General features: G+C 46.5%; 1 protein-coding gene across 1 annotated transcript in view; it reads left to right on the top strand.

Moving 5' to 3' along the window:
• The window catches only part of CFAP58 (cilia and flagella associated protein 58), a 617,117-nt gene that overhangs the window by 352,463 nt on the left and 247,674 nt on the right, over window positions 1-16,980 (top strand). Inside the window, exons 12-13 of the mRNA XM_085603453.1 lie at window positions 1,004-1,144; window positions 9,560-9,783. Coding sequence (XP_085459579.1) covers window positions 1,004-1,144; window positions 9,560-9,783 — 365 coding nt within the window. The remainder of the gene's footprint in view (window positions 1-1,003; window positions 1,145-9,559; window positions 9,784-16,980) is intronic.

Raw genomic sequence — 16,980 nt, 5'->3', positions numbered from 1 at the left:
TGACGTGTTTCTTCTATTTTTTTGTTAGGCACGTAGAGATTAAGTGATTTGCCCAGCTCCTTTCCCCAAGTTCTTATCACAATTGGCTTCCACCCACCACAGCCTATAGAATGGGGCAATTGGTCAGTCCTTTTCAACTATTGGCTCCCTTCACCTTGAGTGCCTGTATTTTGCTCTTGCTCATATGCACAACCACCTAAAAAATAGTCCATATTAGTGCTAAGACTTTTAGGCCAATCTCTGTTTTCATTTAATTTAATTATTTACGTTTATTTTTGCAGTGGGTCACTTTTGTGAATGCACATTTAATTTAACTATTTGCAAAGATATGCACGTCACCTTTAGACACTTTTATGTTTTATTACTTTTTTAACTACTTTTACACTTTTAATATCTATTGCATATGCAGTGGCAGCTTGCGTCTATGGGGAGGTGGACAGTGGGTGCATGCAAATATTAATATTAAAAATAAAACTTACATTAACGGACGTCCTCCCCTATGGACCTCTTCTGAGGAACTGAATGCTGATCAATCAGCGCCCTGATTGGAGGAAGCAGTCTCACTGTGCTCTCCCCAGTGCCCTGGGGCCTGCACTTACTCTAACCCAGCTGTCTTAAGACAGCTGGGTTAGAGGTTCCATATTGCGCATGTCTGGCTGGCCGTCAGAAGACGGCCGGCCACAGGGATATGCTCACTTTGAAAAGTGCACAAACAGCCCCACCCTCCTCCCTGCTACTGTTATTCAACAGCGGCCTCGCCCCTGTCCTGACACTCAGTTCATCTTTAGGGGTCATTTAAGTGGGTCAGTGCTCCTTCGCTCCAACGGAGGAGCCACGATGTCCCTATGTTTGCAAAAAAAGATATAAAGAAACAAATTTTGGCTTGCCAAGGCTAAACCTATTGGCTTTGCCAATGCTCGTTTCATGTTGTGCTTTATTAGCATGCATTTAATCCTGTTCTGTTACTGGTATATCATTTGCTGACATTGTTTACCTTCTACAGGCCGAACTGCAAAAGATGAAACATCAAAGCCTTGAGACCAAACAGTTTATCGAAAACCAGGAAGCTGAAGAACGGAAGCTTTTGAAAATCATCTCTGAGGCTGACAATGAGCGGTTAAGGCAGAAAAAAGAACTGGACCAGGTAGGATGCTCAATTTGACCTAGTTCGACTTTTCCTAAGTTACTTATTTGGCAATATTGTGGTCTGCATTATATGTAAACTTGAGAAACTGTATTGGTTGAGAAGCTATCTCACTGCATCTGGTGGCTTAGTGAATGTGTACATCCACTCAAGGAAGTTGCCTTGACTTCATGGCCACAGGTTCGAATCCCAGTGGTTGCCCACAGCCTTTCTTCCTTCTTTGGTCAATAAAATCTGTGCCATTAAGTTGGCTTACAATAAACATCTTCTATTTAGTGCCAAGATGATGCATCTTGCAAGCCCTCATTAACAATGCTACTAGTACAATGAACTCTTGCTTGTTTGTGCTCTGGTAATTCTAAAAGTAAACAGATAATTGACCGCCCCACCCCCCCCATAGATAAGAACTTGATCTAGTCCTTTATGGATAAGGACCTCCAGTGGTGCAGGTTGTCACGGTGAATGCCAAATTGCTAAGTGCCAATCTGCTACTACTGCTGAAAACACAGCCTCTCTTTGAGCTGGCAAACGCCTTCCAGTTTTTCAAGGCTAGGGGATCTTATTCAACAAAATTTCTGCCTGTAGCACTCAACTATGGCTGAAGATGGCCTGTTTCATGTGAAACAACAGACCCTCAACCCACCTGAGACCTAAATGTCCCAATGACTTTCCTAAAGAAATGCCCATCCTCATTCTTATGAGGCCCATTCCATTTCAGTGACGGGTGGGTTTTCTCTTCACTAAAACCAGTGGACCAAAATAAATATTGCTGCACAAGTCCTTTCATTGGTGTTTAGCTACATCTACAGCTCCCACTGCTGACTCCAACCAATCCACACCTCTCAAGTCAACACCCCTGCCACTTCTGCAGGTGGTGAAATGTCTCCTTTAACGAGCAGTAGACAATTCCATCTCCAGAAAGGGAGTCGGGATACTACTTCCACTATTACCTTGTATGTACAAATGGAGCGAGTATTTTCCCTGTAAAATCTTTAAGATGCTAGTTTTGAGTCAGGTCCTGGCAGCTGTCCATAGCAATGACTGGCTTTGTTCAGTGAACCTATGGAATACCACAGGGTTATTTTAAGTTTGGCTGATGTGGAGAATTCACCCAAAAATTGGGGCTATCTGTTAAACCCTATTTAGAGTGTATGCCTGGCTTTTCACTCTAGGGCCTCGATTATGAGTGCCTCAGCAACATTGTTCTGTTTTATCACTCCTGAGAAATAATGATACCCTAGAGATCATTGTTTATCATATCCAATAAATAACGCAGGTAAAACATAATATATATTTTCCTTGTGATAATGCAAAATAAACTTGCAGATTTTAGTGCTCACCTCGCCAAAATCTACAGGACTTGAAATTTTCCATGTCCTTTCCCTGCTAAATATTGTCAGGGTTTGACATGTCGATATGCCGACATAGAACTCACCAACTTGAAATTGCAACACCAGGGGCCTTATTACACACGGCTGCGCCGGCGCTAATTGTCACTGTGCGCCAGAGTATGTTTGTGTTTATGTGCGTTTGCGTCTGTGCGCTAATACAATATGCGCACAGACGCAAACGCACATAAACACAGAGTTCAAAGTATGCACCAAAATTACGGCGCATTACAGACCGATCCGCTGCACAGAGAAAACTAGCCGGCGCAGCCATGTGTAATACGGCCCCAGGTAAACAGGTTTGCACGGGTGCAGCAATTTAACATGGCAATCCTAATCGGGGCCCAGAGAGTGTGGAGGGACAGCTAACAATTTTTGGTAGGTGTCCTGCATCTCTCTAAAATCTAAATAATCCCCTGTTTTCACCTCCCAGTTCTACAGGAACACAGGCAGTACCTCCATTTTAAAATGGGAAATCAACACTGTGAGTATGGGAGAAGGTGGGGGGGTTTAGGAAAACATCTGGCAGGCTCCGCCGCCAGCCGCCACCTCTCTTCCAGCAGGAACCAGGAAGCACAAACCCTCCCAGAATCCCCGACCAATCACAACGCTGCTTCACAGCAGTATTGTGATTGGTATGAGTGCTGTAGTTCGGTGCTCAGAGAGGGACTGGAAGGTTGTGCATGTTCTCCAACCAGGCTGTACAATACAGATGTGGAGAACATTCAAAGTGCACATGATGGTTTGTCGGCCCGAGATGGCCGGCCAAACTGTCATGCGCACTTAAGGTGCAGCCACCACTCCTCCCCCCCTCGATGTCAGGGCAGCCTGGCCCCACCCTAACAACCTGGCTACAGTGCAACTGTAGCACTAAAAATAAAATGATAATAACGTTCCATTCGTTTGCACTGCTTTAAAGCAGTGGGGCGATGTTCCTCCGCCTTAGCAGAGGAGATGGCCCTGCTAGGATCCTGCTTTGGATGGTGCCCAATTGCTAAACTCCACAGGCGTAACCTGGAGCTAAAGCTGCTGGAGCACTAGGACCATCTGTTAGATGTCCATTTAAAGCCACGAGGTTCGGACGTCCATGTTTCTTATCTTGCAGTGGCAGACACATGTTCCCAACCTCTTGGTGAAATGTCCCTTTCAAAGATCCCAATCATCAATGACTCCTGTGAGTAAGGGGTGCATTTTGGGGAACTCCCCATCAGTTTTGTGTGGGATAAGTCTGAGTAATTCCTTCTCTTAAGCTTGTTGGAGCTGAAGGAAATGTTCCTAGCATTGAAAGCCTTCTTTACAAGTGGTGAAATCCAGATTGATGATGAACAGACAATGCCACAACCCTCGTCTTTCTGAATTAGGGTAGCACCTACCACATAGAGCTTTGCCGGCTGGCAGTTGCTCTGTGTTAACAGACCTTACAACTCAATATTTTCCTTCTAGTCTCCTGCATTGGAGGAATCAACAATATAAGAATTTTCAGGCTTTGTATATGTCTGTCTGCTGTCACAGCGCGTGTGAAATTCTCCACGATGACCTTGAAAATCTCTCGAAACCTGAGATTGCCCATCCGTAAAAGCATTTGATACTTACCAAAGGAAAGAATTCCTGTTGAAGGAGGGAGGAAGACTGATGCACCCATCTTGATAATAGTTCAGTTTGAGTGTAGTATTTTGAAGAGCTAACCTTTGCACACGTGGGTCTCTTCCTCGGTGTCGTGTCTTGGAGGCTCCCAATAACGACAGACACCGTGGTCGGTAACTACGGAGCTTTATTATCCCTAACCTCTTACATGGCCGTCCCTATTCTAACCGCCCGCTTCTCCCGTCGCTCCTCCTCTTCCCTTCACCCCAAGGCTCCGCCCCACCAACCACTAGACTGCTCACAATATTACATCTCCCCCTTTGTTAATAAAGCTTGTGACCAGTGCTCACATCTCTTCGATCAACCGTCTAGGTTTTTGAATGTCTCTTCTTGTCCGGAGGGACATGCCTTCAGACACAGTTTCATTGCTGCCCTCAGCGTCCCGTTCCTGACCTATAGGTATCCGATCATGTCCTTCACCGTGTTCAGTCACAGACGTTGTAGGCCCCGGCGTGAGTGTCTCTTTCATGGTGGAACTGCATCTTTGAAAGTGGGGGATATTGCAAGTGGTGCGCCTGTTCTCCGACTCAGCCGTCAGCGCGGTGTCCTTTTGTCTGGTGACCGTGGGGGGCTTTGCCCGGAACCAACAGTCCGTTTCCTTACTTGGTTCTTGTTTGACCACGACGCAGTCCCCTTCATGAGGCGAGAAAGATCTAGCTCGTCTCCTGTGGTCCGCATAAGCTTTCATGCTCTCCTTGCCAGCGCGATCAGCATCAGTTACTACTTCTTGGTGAAGACGACCTGGTGACACCGGTCTTAATGCATCCTCCCAGGTGGGTATCCTCGTCCAGATGGGGCGCCCTAGCATGAGTGTCGCTGGACATTTGCCTGTAGTGGCATGGGGTATTGTTCGATATGCTCGAAGCACTTCATTGAGAGCCGTTTGTGGATCTCGTCTATCACGGGTAGCTTGTTGGAAAGTCTCTTTGAGTATGTCCATAAACCTTTCACTAGTGCCATTGGCTTGTGCCCACACATGTGTTATCCGCCGATGCTGAACACCCAATGATTTCTCAAAGTCGCTGAATTTCCGTCCAGTGAACGGTGGACCATTGTCTGTTCTCAGTTCCTTGGGCACACCCCAGGCTGCAAAGACTTCATCTAGAACTGCAATGGTGGCGGCAGCACTGGTGGACGGCACCAACTGGGCAATGGGAAACCGTGAGTATTCGTCCATTATTACGAGAACATAGTTGCCTGATTGCATCGGGCCATAAAAGTCTAGGGCTAGTTCGTGCCACACTCCAGGCGGCGGCGGTGTCATCTGACTTGGGGCTGGAGGGTCACCGTGCCCTACTACTGGACACTGCGGACACTCCTTCGGGGTGACATGTTGAATGATCTCCCGGGAAGCTGCAGGCGGTCGCGCTTGATCCTCCACGAGATTGACATCTTCCTCTACAACAGACAGTCCAGGTGTGTGTGATGCCCTGGGGTGTCGCGACATGTAACCGGCCAGGTTGACTGAATTGCCTGGCTTGTGCACGATGTCAATGTCATTGCTGACGCGATAGAGGACTTCCACCAGACGCAGCCGCTCGGCCGTCGGCAGACTAAGAAGACAGTCAGCCTCCGGCCCTTCTATGACGTGGATCACAGCGGGAACTGACATTGTGTTGTGTCTCAGCGTAGTTGAAAACTTCCCGAGGCAGGGAAGTGGCTTCCTGGACATCCAGGTGTAGACCCGAACAAATGCAGGACTTAGGCGTGGGGGAGGGTTCATTTTTTTGTACTCCGTCACCGGAATGTAATTTAGTGACGCTCCACTGTCCATCACGAATTTGGTGGCATGTCCACCGACGCTGATGTCGAGTCGGGAATATTTCTTAAGTTCGTTTGGGTCAGCAACCATATTCGCATATTCAACTGAATATTCTTGTTCATCCGATGTTGACCTGGAGTCTTTGGATGGTGATCTCCTCAACCATCGGGATGTCTGCGACTCCCGGCTGGAGTGAGAGGATCTGGACGACGACTTTGGGCGGTTGTGCACCGCTCGCGCGTGGTGTTGGCGGGTGTCGCCGCGCGACGTCCTGTGCGCGTTCTTGTCTTTCTCCCGACGATACTCGCTGCACATGGCTTCAAAGTGGTTGCTCCGCCCACACTTGCGGCACTGCTGACCCATGGCTGGGCAGGCTCCGGTGTGCGGGAAATCATACCCGCATCTGTAGCATTTCCGTGCTGGCGTTTTTCTTACATGATCTTGACGCTTGCTTCTCCGCCTTGCTTCCAGTTGGCGATGTTCAGAATAACGGCGGCGCGACGACAGCCGGGAGTGCCGCCCTCGTTCCCTGGACCCTCGGCGTGAGCGACTGGTCCGCACATGGCATACTTGTTCCCTGCGTTCCGTACGTCCTGCTTCCATGGTCCTGGCGTGCTCCTCGGCCTGATCGTGCACCCTCGTCATTTCTTCTATTTCGTCGAGGGTGTGACTTTTCTTCAATAGTTTTCTCCTGAGCGTCTCGGACTGGCACCCATCGATAACGCGCAGCCGGATGGCGTCGTCCGTCGAGAACGCGTCAAAGTTGCAGTGGCGTGCCAGCCGGCGTAGTCGAGTTATGTATGTATCCATCATCTCATCTTTTCCCTGATGCGCCCGCTGGAACACATGCCTCTCGTAGTCCACATTCTTCTTGTGTAGAAATTTCCTATCCAACGCCTCACGTACTTTGGCGTACGTCCCTGCATCCGCGGCTGGAATTTCCTTAATCATTTTGCTAATGTCTTTTCCCACAAGGTTGCGGAGCGCTATGAGTTGGTCTTCATCACCAAGCACCTTGGAGCCTTTGATGTAGTCTTCGAAGTCCTCAATCCACTCCTCCCATCGAGGCCCCATGCTACTCCCGACCACGAGCGCCAGAGGCTCTGGAGGGCGCAAGTGCGACAGCCCCATCACAACGGGTTTCACTTCTTGACGTGCGGGCAAGCCATGGCGTGACATCTCACTCCTCTTGCGATCGTTTAACTCACACTTATTTGCTCCCCGGTCTTTGCTTGGGCTTGATCGCCTTTTTTTTTTTTTGCAATTTGTCTTTGCTTGTGCTTGTTTAATTCTGCTCTTGCCTTTGCTTGTGCTTATTTAATCTTCTCTTGCCTTTGCTCGAGCTTGGTTGGGTTTTTTTTTCTTGCCTTTGCTTGGGTTTGTTTACGTCTTCTCTTGCCTTTGCTTGTGCTTATTTAATTTTCCTCTTGCCTTTGCTTGTGCTTATTTAGTCTTCTCTTGCCTTTGCTCGTGCTTGTTTGAGTTTTTTTTCTCTTGCCTTTGCTTGGGTTTGTTTACTCCTCTTGCCTTTGCTTGCGCTTATTTAATTTTCCTCTTGACTTTGCTTGTGCTTGTTTGCTTTCTTCTTGCTTTTGCTCGGGTTTGTTTCTTGCCTTCGCCAGTCCTTGTTTGGTGCCTGACTTCAAAATGGCCGCTTGCTTATTTCACAAAGGGTCTGTCCTGAAGCAGCCGCCTGGTTTAAAGATGGCCGCCGGACCGGCACCACACACGGGGCTTGACACGAGGCTCAGCACTCCCTCAGGTTCTTCCCCACATGGATCACGCTACATCGGCGTCTCACTCACCGGCTTGGCTCCTGGGAACTTCTTTCACTACAGGGTAAGCGCGCGCTGTCACTGCCACATCTTTTGGCATGCACGTGACATTGGCTTCACGCTGGGCTTGACCTCCACTCGGCGAGTTGCTCTTCGCCTGGGATCGACGCTGCACCCTAGTCCCCACAGCAGAGGTCAGGGCAGGTGCCAGGGTATCGCTTTTCACCCTGCACTCCTGGGGCATTTGATCCGGTACAGGCTCCGGTGTCAGCGCGGGCGGCGCTAATTCCAAACTTCCTTTTTTTTTTTCTTCTTTCGCGCCTCGCCCAGGAGACAGACCACGGTTCCTTTCAGGGTTCAGGGGAGCATGCTGCTCATCCCATCCTCGTCGCCAGCTGTCGTGTCTTGGAGGCTCCCAATAACGACAGACACCGTGGTCGGTAACTACGGAGCTTTATTATCCCTAACCTCTTACATGGCCGTCCCTATTCTAACCGCCCGCTTCTCCCGTCGCTCCTCCTCTTCCCTTCACCCCAAGGCTCCGCCCCACCAACCACTAGACTGCTCACAATATTACACTCGGAGACCCTGGATGTCTGATCGCCTGATGGAATGTCTTCCAGCAGGACTCAGAATAAGAACAAGCAGCTGCTAGCTGGCCTTTGTGTACTAGCAAGGAGCATCACCTGGGTCACCTGCTCAATGAATGATGTTATGTGTGTTTCACATCACCTGGCTCGGAATACGTAAACAGGTGAACACCTGCAAGTTGTACCTGATGGCCATAGGAGCTTACTGCAGCAGGTGTAAAGCCCCTTCGCCGCTGCCACAAGTCTGCCAAAAGACATCTAAAACTATTCCCTTTATTTGGGCACCCTGCAGCACCTTGGAGCAGATTATGGGCCTGGCCAGGTTTGTGCATAAAACGGTTGAGCATTTTGGATTTTGTAACTTATTGCTATTTAGGTGGAAGGCCACTTTCTTGAGGTGCGGTGCAGGCCCACAGCATTTAAGAATGTTTCACCGTTTCCATAGCGAAAAGGTGGTTCTGGGAATAAATCTTTGGTGCCTATTTTCATATCAACGTAATTCTGTCTCACAAAAAGATTCTCAGGTTTGTCGTTGTATGAGAACATTTATAATTCTTGGATTTATCTTTCATGGTAATACCAGATTTATGGATGTAGGGACTGTTTAAACTACCGTAAAAGAACTCAAGCCACTTGGTGATCAATGCACACGTTTGCTAGGCAGTTCAGCTTGCATCATCTTTCCCCCTTCATCTCTGGCCCAGAAATTAGCCTTTTAGAGTCTCCTTTTCTCTAGGTGCATAAAGGACTCCAAAAACAGCGATCGAAGATACTTTTGGGCTATAGCTTTGAAATACATAACTACATTGCTTTGCCAGCCCTTTTGTCTCAGGGATTTTTGTCTCGTTGCTTTGCTTCATTCCTACTTAAATAATCACTTTACCCTACATAATTTATTCGATAGTAATAACCTGGGGGAGCACCAGGACCTTTGATATTATGCTATTTTTGTGTCCCACTTAAAGTGGAGCCCACATTCACCCAAGAACCAGTCTTGTGTATTTTCTGTTCAGATCCAAATGGGAAGTGGAGAGATGAGGTCCTTTTGAACCCAGCCTTTCCTCAAAGAACACCAGCCAAATATGTAATCCTGGTGAGGTGCCTTGTTAATCTGGCCCTTCCCTCGCCTATAAAGTTATTGACATTTTGTGCATCTTACTATAATTTTCTATGACTACTGCAGATCAATTGATTCGCATTTAAAGTAATAAGAGGCACTTTCCAATATAAAGGTTTTCCCCATTGGTGTTTTAAAGGTGATCAGCGAGAGGGACATCCTCGGGACTCAGCTGGTTCGCCGGAACGACGAGCTGGCGCTGTTGTATGAGAAGATCAAGATCCAGCAGTCCATCCTAAACAAGGGGGAGAGCCAATACCGGCAGCGCGTGGAGGACATCCGGCTCCTCAAACTGGAGATCAAGAAACTTCGACGAGAGAAGGGCATTCTCTTCAAGAGCGTGGCCAACGTGGAAGAACTCAGGTAAGGGGAGTGCATACGTCAGCACATGTCTCATATGGCCTCACTTCCTGTCACACTTCTCAAGAATGTTATGCGTAAGTCAGTTTCACTGCCTCCATTTAATCTCACGCATGAGCTCCTTCTGAATTCAGAGGCAGCAGAACGGCGCTGGGCGATTCTGTTGGCATCAAATATGAATATCGCCTTTCCCATCACTTGGTTTTGTAAGAAGCTTGACACTCATCCAATGGAAGAGTGTTTGCACTTGGCTGCCTCAGAGCGTTTGGTCTCTGAAGGCTTTTATCATATAACCGCTGAAGTTCTGCCAATGATTCGCAATTCTTTAACAGATACTGACATGTCCGCGCGGGGTCGGACTTGAGCAGAAAAAAGGCCCGGGCACCAAGATAAAAGTGACCCTCTATTAGTGAATTAGATAGCTAAAAACGTGGGCTAAATGAACTAATTTCTAAGATATCTTTTCCATAGACTCGGCTACTATTTCACTTCTTTCTATGTGGTATAGTTTAGGCCATACTGCTTCGCGAATATATACATTTCTCTCTGCTCCACTTCCCTCACAGTCCACAATTACTTATGATAAATGGTCTCATCATTTTAAACCTAACATTTTTGAACATATTTCACTAGAGACGTGGCAAATCATTGGGAAGTTATCCTTACACAATAAAATTGCCCCTTCTCTTATTCAATCCATATTTTTGACTTTAAATCTCCTTCATTGGACCCCCGCTCGTTTACATAAGTTGAAACTACGAGATAGTGATCTTTGTTGGAATTGTAGTTTACAGCCAGGTATTCATCAGCATATGTTTTTTGAATGCACTTTACTACAATCCCATTGGGATTTAATACGGAAACATTTATCTCTCATCCTTAATATATCGTTGGAGCTTTCTTTGCCTTTGATTTGATTGGGTCCTTGGGCTTCTCCCTCTCCTTTACCCCTTGACAATACAGATATGCAGCTATTGGACTTACTTATTTCCATTGCTGTTAAAGTTATCTTAACAGAATGGAAATCTATTCATCTCCTATCATAGCATACTTCGTGGCACTCACACGTTTGTTGAAGTTTTCTTTATCTTCTCTCCTTTACTTGTTCTGTCTTTCTTATTTCTTTTTTCTTTCATTTTCTGCTCTTTTTTTATCAGCAATTCGACTAGCGTATTATCTTCACATGTTTTTTATGATGGTATTCCTATTTATTAACCCCTTCGCTGCTAGGCCTTTTCCCCCCTGTGCTAAGCCTTTTGTTTGGCTATTTGGGGTAGTTCGCGCTTAGGCCCCTGTAACTTTTTGACCAAATAAGGTATCCACGCTAAATTTGCGTCCTTTTTTTCCAACATCATGGGGATTCTAAAGGTACCCAGGGTTTGTGGATTCTCCTGGAGGGGACCCAGAAATTAGCCAAAATACAGCTATTTTTTTTATTTTTTTTTAAAGGGCTACAGATGAAAGCGTCTGGTTTTGTCCCTGCAAATGGTATAAAAAAAGGGGTTGTGGTTCTGAAATCACCATCATTTCAGCTTTCAGGGACAAGCAGACTTTTGTCTGAAAACCAGCATTATTTACACAGTTTTGGCATTTTTCTGGGACATAGCCTATTTTTGCTATGTTTTGTGCTTTCAACCTCTTTCCAGTTAATGGTAGAAATGAGTATTAAAACAATAATGGATCCTGGACAGCTATACATTTTAGAAAAGTAGACAAAATTCTGAATACAGCAAGGGGTCATTTGTGTAGATCCTTCAAGGTTTCTTTATAGAAACTAACCATTGAATATAGGAAAAATTGAAAATTAGTTGAAAAAACAGCCATTTGTGTCAACATTTTCACGTGTTACTTCTTCTAATTATGACAGCTGTTTAAAAGCAATATACCGTCACATCCGCTGGACCTTTCTGGTTGTGGGGATATATAGGACTTGTAGGTTCACCAAGAACCCGACGAACCCAGAGCTAATAACAGAGCAGCGTCTTGCAATGGTTTTTTATTATATACCGGGTATATAGCAATTAATTTGGGAAAACATATACATGGAAAAATCGGTATGAAAGACACCTATGTATTTATGAAATTGGAACAAAATATTGAGTTTAGAAACAGTAGATATTTGCAAATTTCTAGAACTTTGCATCACAGATATGTGAGGAAAATTTGGTTTTTTTTGGACACATTTTTAGGTTCGCAAGGGATTCTATGTAACAGAACCTGGTGAGAGCCAGACAAGTCACCCCACCCTGGATTCCCCTGGGTATCTAGTTTTCAAAAATGTATAGGTTTGCTAGGTTTCCCTAGGTGCCGGCAGAGCTAGGGTTCAAAATCTACAGCTAGGCACTTTGCAAAAAAGGGTCAGTTTTCACTGTGAAAATGTGGTTTGTCCACTTTGCGTTTTGGGCCGTTTCCTGTCGAGGGCACTAGGCCTACCCACACAAGTGAGGTACCATTTTTCTCGTTAGACTTTGGGGAACACAGGGTGGGTGGAATTTTGTGGACCCAAACAGATTCCAGAACTTTCCACCACAGAAATGTGAGATAAATGCGTTTTTTTGGACACATTTTGAGCTTTGCAAGGGATTCTGGGTAACAGAAGCTGGTGAGAGCCAGACAAGTCACCCCATCCTGGATTTCCCTGGGTGTCTAGTTTTCAAAAGTGTATAGGTTTGCTATGTTTCCCTAGGTGCCGGCAGAGCTAGGGTCCAAAATCTACAGCTAGGCACTTGGCAAAAAAATGGTCCGTTTTCACTGTGAAAATGTAGTGTGTCCACGATTCATTTTGGCCCATTTCCTGTTGTGGGCACTAGGCCTACCCACACAAGTGAGGTAACATTTTTCTCGGAAGACTTTGGGGAATGTGGGGTGGGTGGAATTTTGTGGATCCATGCAGATGCCAGCACTTTCCACCACATAAATGTGAGGAAAATATGCTTTTTTTAATACAAAGTTTGAGGTTTGGGATTCTGGGTAACAGAACCTGGTGAGAGCCAGACAAGTCACCCTATCCTATATTCCCCTTGTACAGGTTTGCTAGGTTCCCCCATGTGCCAGCTCCGCTAGGGCCCAAAATCGACAGGTAGGCACATTTCTAAAAAAATGTCGGTGCCTAGTGGGATTTCTGCCGCCCTGGGGGGAATCGGGGGGGGGGGGGGAGAGGGGGGGGGTTGCCCCGATATGCCCCCAAGGGGGGCATAAAGACTGTGCCTACTTTTTGTGGATGTGGGGGCATTGGTATGCCCATTGTTGGCAGCCCCCATCCCCACGCATAAAAAAAGCCAGCGTAATCGCTGGCGCCTTGTGGGCTTTCTGCCCTCCCGGGGGGGGGGGGGAGGAGATCAGGGACCACTTCCCCCATCTTCCCCCGGGGGGGCAGAGAGACTGGCATTTCTCGGGGAGGGTATTGTCATTCCCATTTTGGGCAGCCCCCACCCCTACATGAATACAAAAAAAAAATCCCTGGATTTTAGTGGGCTTTCTGCCCGGGGGGGCATATTGGGGGCTACGGCCCCCATATGCCCCCCAGGAGGGGCAGAAAGACTGGAATTTTTGTGGGCGGGGTGTGGGGGCATTGGCGTGCCCGTTTTGGGCAGCCCGCACCACTGATTCAAATTGCCAAAAAAAATCCCTGGCATCTAGTGGGATTTTTGCCCTTCCTGGGGGGGGGGCAGATTGGGGGCTACTGCCACCATCTTCCCCCATGGGGGGCAGAAAGACTGTAATTGTGGCAGGGGTGGGGGGGCATTGGCATGTGCGTTTTGGGCAGCCCCCACCCTAGTTAAAATTTCCCATAAAAAATCCCTGGCGTCTAGTGGGCTTTCTGCCCCCCCTGGAGGGGGGCAGATTGAGAGCTACTGCCCCCATCTTCCCCCATGGGGGGCAGAAAGGCTGTAATTGTGGCAGGGGTGGGGGCATTGGCATGTGCGTTTTGGGCAGCCCCCACCCTAATTAAAATTTCCCATAAAAAATCCCTGCCATCTAGTGGGCTTTCTGTCCTCCCGGAGGGGGGCAGATTGAAGGCTACTGCCCCCATCTGCCCCCAGGGGGGCAGAAAGGCTGTCATTGTGGCGGGGGATGGGGGCATTGGAATGCCCGTTTTGGGCAGCCCCCACCCTGTAAACAAGTGCCTAAATTAAAATCCCTGGAGTTTAGTGGGCAGAAAGACTGCATTTGGCCAAATTTGTTGGTGGGAGCAAAGGCCCTTTCATTTCAGTTTTGGTTTCTGTGAAATAAGGTGCGCGCTTATCGTCATTTCACAGAAATGGGGGGGTGGGCCTCAGGAGCTGGGGAAGCTCTTCCTTAGGTTCCAAGTCTTTGGGGGAGTAAAAGAAATCCCTCTGGTGCCTGCACCAGAGGGATTTCGTCTGTAATGGCGTCCGACGCGCAGGAGCCGTCCGACGCATATGAGAACTTGTGCATCGGACGGCTCCGGCGCGTCCGACGCATGGAAGAGGTTAATTATACCTGGGTTTTATTATACTAGCTGTTCATTATCATAACATATCACATTTGTCCTCTCTATTCATATCATGGGTTTCCCTCGCTCCAATGAGATATGTTTGTCTTTTTTCTATCCCAGCGCATTATTTGTTGCTCTGAAATCTGTTTTTGATCTGTACTCCCTTTGTTTGCTAATTTACTATTTATTATCTCATGCTAAGTTGAATTGCAATATATTATCAATGTGTTATGTTTTTTAAATAACAATAAAAATATTCAAACAAAAAAACCGTGTGCTAAATCTGGCCCACACACTGACCCATCAGACCAGCCTGGCGATCACTGCCTGATTGCCCTATAGGCCAGTACGACCCTGTGTCCGCACGTTTTTTACTTTTCCGCCCTTATGAAAAACATTTGCTTTCAAAAGAGGATGCACTGAGACATGGCTGAACATCTGTAAGGATTTTTGCGCAGTCAGTTCCTTCCAATTAAATAGTGTCCCATGTCAACATTGTGCTTAAATTAATTCGCACCAAACACCAAAAGTGATTAAAAAATAACAAAACCCTCACTTGTTAAACTTGGAATGTCATCTCTTTTTTAATTTAATTTTTGTTTTTCAATAATTAACAGTAAACATACCACATATCTTACCATCATCTCTCTAGGTTCACAGTATACAGTTATAATTGCTATCACTAATATTTTCCTTTGGGGCTAGCCAGATTCCGGGCACAGATCCTCATATATTATTTAGATATGTCTTGGCTGTTCGAGGTGTATTTTTCTCCCAGCTGCTGCAGCATTGTCTTTAAAATAGTGCCAAACCTTTTCCCATGTTTGTTCCTAAACCTGCACCATACCCTCATAGCTGTTTTCTGTGTTTGTGGACACCACTTTTAACCCCACACCCCAGAGCAGCATGTCGCTCAAGGCTGTCTGCCATCCGGCGGATCCAACAGCTTTTGTATCATGGCCGCATATTGATTTTTTTTTTACCCCTTCTAAAAAGTTTACTCTGCTATGGTCAGTTCAGTCAGTCTTTCTCCCATGCTTTCTGTCGTGGTCCTTATTGCTTCAACCAGTGTATGGATATGGCCCCAATGCTGCAAGTTTATGTCTCATTTTTAGGTCGAGCATTCGAGACCTCTTGTATATACTTTAGTATATACTTATATGTGTATGTACTTTGTGGGCTCTGGAGATCAGCCTTAGGCGTCTCTACTTTCGCTTAGGGACTTTTTTTTCTGTTAAACTGCCTCTATTTAACTGTTTTGATAGAAAACCACCAGTAGAGGTCAGTAAAATACCAGAATTGCTTTCTGCCTTTTCAACTGCCTCTGTTTAACTGTCTTGATAAAAACGACCAGTAGAGGTCAGTATAATACCAGAATTGCTTTCTGCTGAGGGACTTTCTTTTTTTAGTTTTTCTGGCAACTGCCTCTATTTAACTTTCTTGAGAGAAAACGACCAGCAGAGGTCAGTAAAATACCAGACTCACTTTAGCATTCTCTAGATTCCAGTCCATAGAAATTGTCTTCCACGAGCACCCGTAGACAATATTTTTTTCAAATCTTGCATATTCAGTGATATGACCACAGAAGCCCTGATTTTATATTAAAAACACAGCTTTGGACTATACCATTTCCCGCTGAAAGGCAATATTTCTCTCAATGTGTTCCCATACCTGGCGTGTCACGCGGTTTGGTGCTTTTTTCCCCTCCATGTTAAAGAACAGTAGATGTTTCAGCACTCAGGCTAATGTGCTGCATAGCTTAATATATATAAGGTCCCAAAGGCGTGACCGATTGCATTGCAAATGCTTGTTCTCTTCTTGGTATTATGACTGTTAGTGCAGACATACCCCCCTTATTGGATGTAATTTGTTTATTACCGCTTCCCAAAATCCCTATACTATCTGACAGGTCCACACCACGTGGAAGAAGCGTGCATCCATTGCCCATCATCTCTACCACACTGAGGGCGAAACTGCCTTAAATTTACCAGGGTCAGGTAATGTCTGTGCAAGTGATTGAATTTCACTAGTTTGAACATGGCATTGCTTGAAAGTTTCTTAACCTGTGAGCAGGCTACTAGCACCCATTACTTTTCTGTGAGTGGCTCTGCGCTGTCTGTCTGCCACTGCACTCTAGCTTTCATTGGTCCCCCTTCCTTGCCCATCCTCTATGCTTTGTATTGGACAATCAGTGTTCCTCTTTGAACGAGACCCAAAACAAAATAAAGTATTTCTGTCCCTTTGTGGCATCTGGGAAGGCAGTCCCTATCTCCCTCTGTCAATGTCAGTTTGATCTATTATGAAAACTGTCATATAAAAAAGTCTATGTGTTAAATAATAGTAAGTGTAACCTTCTGTCATGATCCTTCGCGGATTAAAGGGCGCATGAGGACCGTACAAACTAGAAGTCCCAACCTGCCACGAGGTTTTCTCAGGGAAGCAGAGACTGACGTTATAAGCCCTTCCCTCGGGACACACCGTTGCTTGCCAATTTTGCTGGTGAGCCTTTGACCTAGGATTCTCCGTGATTCTCATGCCGCCAATAGTTTTCACAGTGCTCCGTAACTTCGGAGCCTTCCCGCTCTGGTTCGAGCATCTACCGACAGTGGGAGCTCCGCCTCACTGTTGCTGGTAATCGTTTACCACGCTCTAAGAATCGGAGCCTTCCGCTCTGGTTAGACCGTCTGCAGGCAGTGGGAGCTGCCGCCTCACCGCCATTGGAACTTGCAGGATTTCCTACA

This window comes from Triturus cristatus, chromosome 1_2 (assembly GCF_964204655.1).
Source record: "Triturus cristatus chromosome 1_2, aTriCri1.1, whole genome shotgun sequence".
In the NCBI taxonomy this organism is placed as follows: domain Eukaryota; kingdom Metazoa; phylum Chordata; class Amphibia; order Caudata; family Salamandridae; genus Triturus; species Triturus cristatus.
The sequence above is the reverse complement of the archived record's forward strand: the minus strand, read 5'-3'. Positions and strand labels throughout refer to the sequence as shown.